Source organism: Myotis davidii, unplaced genomic scaffold, assembly GCF_000327345.1.
Source record: "Myotis davidii unplaced genomic scaffold, ASM32734v1 scaffold208, whole genome shotgun sequence".
Taxonomy (NCBI): domain Eukaryota; kingdom Metazoa; phylum Chordata; class Mammalia; order Chiroptera; family Vespertilionidae; genus Myotis; species Myotis davidii.
The window spans coordinates 2605345-2613615 of record NW_006299706.1 but is presented as its reverse complement, the minus strand read 5'-3'; the positions used below and the strand labels follow the sequence as shown (position 1 = coordinate 2613615).

General features: G+C 51.2%; 1 protein-coding gene across 1 annotated transcript in view; it reads left to right on the top strand.

Moving 5' to 3' along the window:
* The window catches only part of LOC102754121 (ETS translocation variant 3-like protein), a 6900-nt gene extending 3935 nt beyond the window's left edge, over window positions 1-2965 (top strand). The window contains 2 exon segments of the mRNA XM_015571789.1: window positions 2263-2478; window positions 2481-2965. Coding sequence (XP_015427275.1) covers window positions 2263-2478; window positions 2481-2722 — 458 coding nt within the window. The 3' untranslated portion in view covers window positions 2723-2965.
* Window positions 2966-8271: the final 5306 nt, after the last annotated feature.

Below are 8271 nucleotides of genomic sequence, written 5' to 3'. Positions count from 1 at the left end.
TATTGGTCCAATAATAGTGTTGCAGCTGTATTGCCAACAATCTTTCTTGCCTTAATGCCCAGCTGGTCATGGCACATGGGGTTTGGTAGATCGGTCGGGGTGGACCAAATGTCTCCATGGACATTTTTTTTAAAAATATATTTTGATTGATTTCAGAGAGGAAGGGAGAGGAAGGTAGGACTGTATGCAGAGGCCAGCACTTACAGGGCTGTATGCTAGGCAGTGACAAAAATCAGATTTTCTGTGTTAAAGATCACACAGACACAGACTCTTATGCAGAAGCCCACGACCCACCCCTCTATCCCTTGGCGATTTCTTGGAATGAGAATTCTTGGCCTTAGCCCCACCCTCCAGTGTAGCTGGGGACGCAGAGGTCCCACCTCTCAGAGAATGCAGGATGCCTGGCTCTGGGCCCCTGTGAGTGCAGCTGAGGTTGTGGGCGTGGGGCGGCCCAGGGCCTGCTGGGACTCATCAGGCAGCCTGGAGCTAAACAGCTCCTGAACAGCTCTCCCTGTTCTTCCACCCCAGCCACCTCTCCCCAGCTCGGGGAATGCCTTGGGCACAGCACTTCTCTCTTTGGGAAACTATAAGGGGGTGGTGGTGGGGGGGTTCCCTGGCTTGGAGTGGGCTATTTTGCACCTCCTTGGCCCAGGTACACACACACACCTGCCTGTGCTTGGGCCCTGAGGGATGCTAAGCAGGTTTAGGTCACCAGAAGACCAGTAGCAGCCCCATGCCTTACCTGTGGATGGTGATTCCAGAAGGCTGTGCCAGCCCCTAACCTACACCTTCGTGAGAGCACTCGGAGCCAAGGGAGGAAGCTCTCCAGGCAGAGGCAGAGGCAGAAGGTGCAAGACTGGTGCTAGGAAGCGGTGGGGGAGAAGCAGTACTATCTCCTCCACATGCCTATTCTGCTGTGGCTCTGCAAGGGGACACAGGGCCTTGACCTCAGAGGTCAGGGGACACAACCTTCCTGGTGCAAAACAGCAGTCTCCACCTCACATAAGACCCTGGGAAAGGACAGTGGCCAGGGGAGGGTCCTCTGGCAGAGGACTCTGTGATTTTCCTAACGACATATCAAGTTTTTTAAAAATATTTTTTAAATTGATTTCAGAGATGAAGGGAGAGGGAGAGGGGGAGAGAGACATCAATGATGAGGCTGCCTCCTGCACGCCCCCTACTGGGGATCAAGCCTGCAACCGGGGTATGTGCCCTGACCAGGAATCGAACCAGCAACCTCCTGGCTCATAGGTAGACGCTCAACCACGGAGCCATGTCAGCCAGGCGACGGATCACTTTTCACTGTTTTCCCCTTACATTGATCCAGCTTCAGAAATATTGTCTCTATTAAATAAATCGGTTATATTGTCATAACCAATTTGTTTTTCCAGTGTTTATCAGCAATAGCCCCACCAATGTGGTCACATTGGGTTGATACTTGCTCTCCTAGTTAAATGAGAGCCTCACTAAGAAAAGTGTAGAACTGGTGTTAGGTTTTTTTGGGTTTTGTTTTTTGAAATATACAAAGTGAAGTGAAGTTCTATATAGCCATCCTCAGTGACCCCAGCCTGGGAGCCCCTATGTAGGATCCTGGGGGAAGAGGGCAGATTTGGAAGGACTAGAAGGAGGGAAGGCTCCTTGGAGGAGGAGAGTGATGGGCCAGAGCCATCTGGAGAAGAGGAAGCCTGGGTCAGGCCACGTGCGCTGGGCCCTTGGCTCTGTGGGCCCCTTCTTACTGATGACGTCGCCTGTTCTTACCTGGGAGAGGAGTGTTTATGAAGAAACAGGCCTGAGAATTTAGGCCATGCAGCCAGCTCCTTGCGCAGTTAACCCCGGAGCCCCCTGCTACAGGGAGAGCGAAGGATGGATTCACTGGTATATGGCAAAGGATATCTTCATTCATTCATTCCACACGTTTTTATTGAGCCCTTTGATATGTGCCAGGTTGGGCTGGATCCAGAGGAAAATAAAACAGACTGTTCCTGGCCCCACAGAGCCATAATCACACAAATGACCGCCTGATGCTAACGGGGCGGAGGGCCCTGCAGGAGAGGTACTGGGGGTCATGAGGAGCGAATCTTGTCCAGACTGGGGCGGTCTCAGGAGGTTTCCCCGAGGAAGTGACATTTACAATGAGACAGGAAGCAAAGAAGAAGGGAAGGCCCACGGGATGGGGGAGAGGAAGTTTCAGCAAGAGGAAAAAGGAATGGGAAATGGGAGAAGAAGGGGGGCCCTCTCATGACCCGTTCTCTCTTTCTCTAGGACTTGGCTCTGCCTCCACCCACTGCCTGCTCAGCCCTCGCTGCCATTGGGGGAGCCTCGCAGAAGAGCGGCCCAGTTTTGCCTCCTTCACGCCTCCCCTCCCACCCTCTCTCTCCTCAGGGCCCCTCTTGGCCCCTCTTCTCCCAGAGCAGCAGTTTCCAGGGTCCCCCACGACAGACACCCTGCTCCCAGGGCCCACGTGCCCCCCAGCGACCTGGCGTTTCCCGGGCTTCCCCTGCTGGCTGGGCTGGGCCAGGGGGCGTGTGAGAGGCTCAGGCTCTTGTTCCTTAGGCCAGAGGGGCTGGAGGTAAAGGCCCACCCCCTGATGGGGGGAAAAGGGCACCTGGATCCCTGGGAGGGCTTCTTCGCAGAGATGCAAAGACCCAGACCTGGGGAGGAAAGTCTTAGGTCCCCTCATTTGGAGAATTTTGAAGCAGAGTGGTCCTTGGATCCTCCTTAACTGAGGAGGAAGATGTGACGTGGGCCCCTAAACCCCACCTCTCCTCTGGCCCACCTCCCTGCTGGCTTTGCACCTCCCTGGGTGGAAATAAGTCTAAATTGTGGGAGGATTTGATGGATGGAGTTGGATCCGAGGAGGTGGGGGTCATTGCAGAGAAGGAGCATATGTGGAGACGGGACAAACTGAGGCAGGGTGCCCCCTCCATCCCACTACATTGCTAATCAGATTAAGGAGACATTTTTTTTTTTTCAGAGAGGAAGGGAGAGGAAGAGAGAGACAGACACATCACTGATGAGAGAGAATCATCAATTGGTTGCCTCCTACACTCCCCACACTGGGGACTGAGCCCGTAACCCAGGCATGTGCCCCAACTGGGAACCAAACGGTGATCTTCTGGTTCATAGGTCAATGCTCAACCACTGAGCCACGCCGGCTGGGCCTAAGGGGACATTCTGAATCTCAGCTTATTTTGAGGGAGATGAGAAGAAGGTTTCCATCATTTGAAGCACCCCATCCCTACCCCCATGAGGGGGAAATCAGAGATCTAGCTTGGGAAGGGGATCAGGAATTGATTTGTTCCCTGAATATCAGGGCAACTCCTTTCTTCTCTGGGGCCCAAGACCCTTACCCAGTCTCCCTGCTGCCCCTCCACATCCTTGTTTTCCATCCCTCTGATTTCTGTGACCTTGGGATGTGCATGCAGGCCCGTCCTTCTGGCTCCATTTCCCCAAGACCCAAGCAAGTGGGGTAGGGAGGTTCTCTGTAACATTCTACTGCAGACCATGAATAAAATGCCCTTGGCAAACTGGCCCCTTGGCTGACATTTCTGCTGCCCTCTGATGTGGTGTGGATCTAAACAGCACCCAAGATTCCTGATGGGAAGAGCAAGGGGGCTAGGGATGAGGCCTCAGTCGTGGAGCAGACGTGGAAATGAGGCCAACCAGTCTCCTCCCTCCTGCTGCCATCACGTCCCAGACAGAAAGGCTGAAAGCAGCCACTCCGGCCACGCAGCCAGCCAGCCTCAGGGAAAGAACAGCAGCAGAACAGGGCTTCTTTGCAGAATGACCCTCAGATCCCGCCCTGGGTCTCTAAGCAGAGCTCTCAGGGGCTGGAGGTGAAGGGGGGTGTTGGCAGGGGTCCCCCCTGCTCTGAGCCCCAGGTCCTAAGAGTGATGGGAGGAGGTGATGAAGCATTGGATGGCTGGGGAAGGGGAGACACATTAGGGTTTTTTGCTTAACCAAGGAAATGCCAAGGGGATTGAACCCTATTGCTCTCCTATCTCCAGGCTCGTCAATAACAGGGTCAGGATTTGTCTCCACTTATCTCTATTATGAGGAACAGAGACCAAGGAGGTACAGAGGACCTTTTTGTCCATCTTTTTTCCCCTCACTCAGAGTAAGGGTGCTTCCCTGTCCCTGGGATCCCTGTCCATTTTGCTTTCTGTTACCTCTCGGTCCTTCCTCGTGGCAGGTGTGTCACTGTCAGGAGTGGGATGGGAAGGAGAAACCCAGAGTAAGACAGGGTTGGGCCTCACCCCACAGGAAGACTGAGGAAAGCCAGGAACCCAAACCCTGGGTTTGCAAGCTAGATATAGGCTGTAGCTTCCTGGTCAAGCTGCCCAGATGACCATGCTTATAATGCCTGGCCTCCCCATTGCTCTCCTATTATTAATATTAATAACTAGCCAATCATGATGGAAGCTACAGCTTCACGCTCCCCAGGAAGCCACTGGTCCATTCCCTGCAGACCCCTGGAGGAAGGGATTGAACAAAGGGGGAGACGGGCACATGCACAACGAAGTTGGGGTGATATAGGGAAGGTGCTTGTCTGTCCGTCTAGCCTAGAAAAAAGGTGATCCGTGAGGATGGTAGAGCCACTCCAAACATACAAAATCACGGAAGGATAAAATCCCCAGAGTCCCCGCTCCCTTTTCGCTCTTACTGTATGACCCGCACTCACCCTCCATGTGGCCTTAAGCAGCTGCATGGCCCATGGCCAGGCGGACCCCACACACAATGGACTGCAGCTGGGAACACAGTCTAAGCCAGCCAGATGCTGGACTGGACTGGAGTTGAATACGGAGCAGAAGTTCTGGGCAATGACCTTACTTCTAGCCCAGCTGAAGACAAGATTGGACTTCTTTCGTGGCAAGATGGATGGAGACGGGACCTCGGAGGGAAACCCTCTTGATTTTACATCGTCAATAAAGCTTTCCACGAAACCCCATCCTCCCATAGGAGCCTCAGGAAGTTATTTTCCTTTCAGCACCCCAAGAACTCCACTCCCACCGATAACAATCGCAGGGGCTGTAGAGAAAACTACTTCCGCCTCCTCCCAAAGCCATAGGCGCAACCCCAGGGCTTTCCCAACAACCTGCCCAGTTTGAGAAGACAGAGAGTTAGCGTTGTCTGCTCTAGAAAGAGGGGCTGGAGCCCAATTTAGAGAGGCCAGCCCCAGGGACAGGGTCCTATCATGGAAACCAATGTGCCTGCTGCCTGACCCCTCCTCCTCTCCGGTGGTTTGTGGCTTCTGTGACCCACCACATTTCAGGCAGTGCTTCACGGCCACTATTCTAAAATTGCCCTTTGGGGTCGGTGAGTTTAGGAGACTGAAAAGCAGGTTCCAGAGGACATGCGTGTCCAGGCGATGCCCTCTGCATGTTAGACAACAGGTGCACGTAGAGCAGAACTCCTCAACCTCAGCACTATTGACATGTTGGCTGCAAAATTCTCTGCTCTAAGGGGCTGTCTGTACATTCTAGAATGTTCAGTATGTCCCTGGCCCCTAGATAGCAATAGTGCCCCCCCCACACACACACACACCCTGCCTTCTCCAGACATTGTGAAATATCCCCTCGTGGGGGAAAAAATCAACTCTGGTTGAGAATTTTTTTTTTTTAGAATAGTTTATTGATTTTTAGAGAGAGAGGAAGGGAGAAGAGAGAAACATTGATGTGAGAGCGTAACATCATTGGCTGCCTCCCGCATGCTCCCCACAGTGGATCAAGCCTGCAACCCAGGCATGTGCCCTGACCAGGAATCGAACCAGCAACCTTTCCGTGCACAAAGGACACCCAACCAACTGAGCCACACCGGCCAGTACGGTTGAGAGTCTCTAAAGCCAACTATGGCTTCAGCAACTCAGGTTGTTCTGGCAAAGAGGAGACCCAGGCGCCACAACAGAGAACTGTTGGTTCCCACATTGCAAGAATGCCCTCTGGTGGCCAGAGTTAATATCAGAGCTAGGAAGAGCTCAGAGCTCTGGACTGGCCTGGGTGGGTACATCCCATGGGGGGCACTGTTTGAGGTGAAGGGATGATGGGCACCTTGGAGTCTTCTGAAAACAGGAAGCAAGTTAAAGGATAAAAGCATTTTATAATAATCCTGCTGTTTTCAACTCCTTTTGCGAATCATGGACTAGTCACCCAAGGATCAGCAGGTCTAAGGTGACAACAGACTGCAGGTTGTCATTTCCTCAGGTACATAATCGATGCTGCTATCAATTCTAGACCACACTTTCTGGTCATCTGTGGTCATGAGCCTCCCCTGAGAACACTGAGTGGCTACTCAGCCTTCTAGGAGCAGTGGGAACTGTGGACCCTGAGAAAGAAAGTACCTCTAAGAAGGGCTCTCAGTGACTTAACTGGGCTCAAGTTTAAAAAACAGAGCCTAGCAGCTATTTCTACACAGGCAAACCTCTCACAAAAACTACACTTCAGGGGAAAACCTGCACTAAACTGCCTGCCTCCCCACCCTGAACTGCCTGCCTGCTCTGACAGTCAACTGAACCAGCCTTTATAAAGAAGTTCCTGGAATCCTATTTCAACCAATAGGACTGGGGTTTTCCCCATCCAATTGGAGCTATGCAGTTGTATCTCCAGCAGCATATTTATGGACCAATCAGGGTGATGCCTTTGGGGCCAATCAAACTGCAGGGATTTGGAGTCCTCATTTGCATGAGGACCAATCAGGGACCAGGGGCAGGACTTCTGTCTATGTACGTCAGCTCCCCTTTGGCTCTGGGACCATACTTTCCTTTTCCACCAAAGACCATTGACAGTCTCCTTGCTGGAGCTGAGGCAGAAACATTAAAGATGAAACACCATAGATGTCCCAGCAGACCAGGGCAGGAGCAGAGCAGAGCTATCCCGCCAGAGAGGGCCCTGGTTGCCATGGTGTCCCACAAACGGTACTGCTTCATAACTGAGTGGTAACACGATGGGACTGCTCCACGGCTGTCCTCTGTTCACAGCCTTACTGTATCACAGTTCAGCTGTCTGCACAGAATACTTTCCTTCTTCACTGCACCCCAAATTAGGGAATCCTGTTGGTGTTGAATTGACATCAACAACCATCAGTTGACAGAACCAAGACAAGATTCAGCTTAGTCAGCTCACCAACCACGCCTGCTCCTGGGCCTTCAGGTCTATCACACCAACGACCAAGACAGAAACACTCACTCAAGCAGAATTTTAGGGAGCTAGACTTGCAAGCTTCATGAAGCTTAGACTGTTAGGAGCCAGAGGGATCTCTGAGATCATCAAGTTCAACCCCTTAATTTTATAGGCCCAGAGAGAGGAATGGACTTGCTCAAAATTGTGCATGTAGAAGAGCCAGATTTAGAATGTAAATTTCCTAATTATCAGTTAATGTTTTTTCCATCTCACCATAATTACTTGGGTTGAGAGTTTAAGAGGTCCTTAAAATTCCTCAGAAATAAAAAGTATATTATATATTGAGAAAGAAATTTAAAAAGTCATTCCTGTGTGATATTTTTATTGTTTTGTTAATCCTCACCCAAGGATATTTTTTCCATTGATTTTTAAAGAGAGTGGAAAGAACAGAGGAGGGAGGGAGGGAGGGAGGGAGGGAGGGAGCAAAGGAGGGAGAGAGGGAGAGAGAGAGAGAAAGAGAGAGAGAGAGAGAGAGAGAGAGAGACATCAATGTGAGAGGCACATCAATTGTTTGCCTCCCGAATATACTAGTACCTCTACAGGGGATAGGGATCAAACCTACAACCCATGTATGTGCCCTTGACTAGGAATTGAACCCGAAATCCTTCGTCTGCAGGCCGACGCTCTAACCACTGAGAAAACTGGCCAGGGCCTGTGTGATTTTGAATATGACCATAGTAGCAAACATTTCCCTTTTTGTATGCATTTTGGCATTTGATTACTTATTGTCTGGCGCTGTTCTCCAATTGTTGGTGTGCATTAACATAGTGTCCCTGTAAAGCCATATTGTCAGGTTAGTGCAGCTCATTCTTGTTAAATGGAAAGTGTTGTCACCAGAGCACATGGAGATTTAAAAACAAAATAAAAGCAAAGCATTTGCTGCTCTGAGTTGCTGGTGGCAATGAGGATCATCTCTACCCCCGCCCCCCTTTTTTCCCAGTGAGGACCCTGACCAACAGGGAGAAAAAGTCAAGTGCCAACCATGAGTCACACACACACACACACACACACACACACACACACACACAGTTCAACAAATATTTCTTAAATGCCTACTCCATGCCAAACACTGTGCTGCCAGGCAATCAGGGTACCT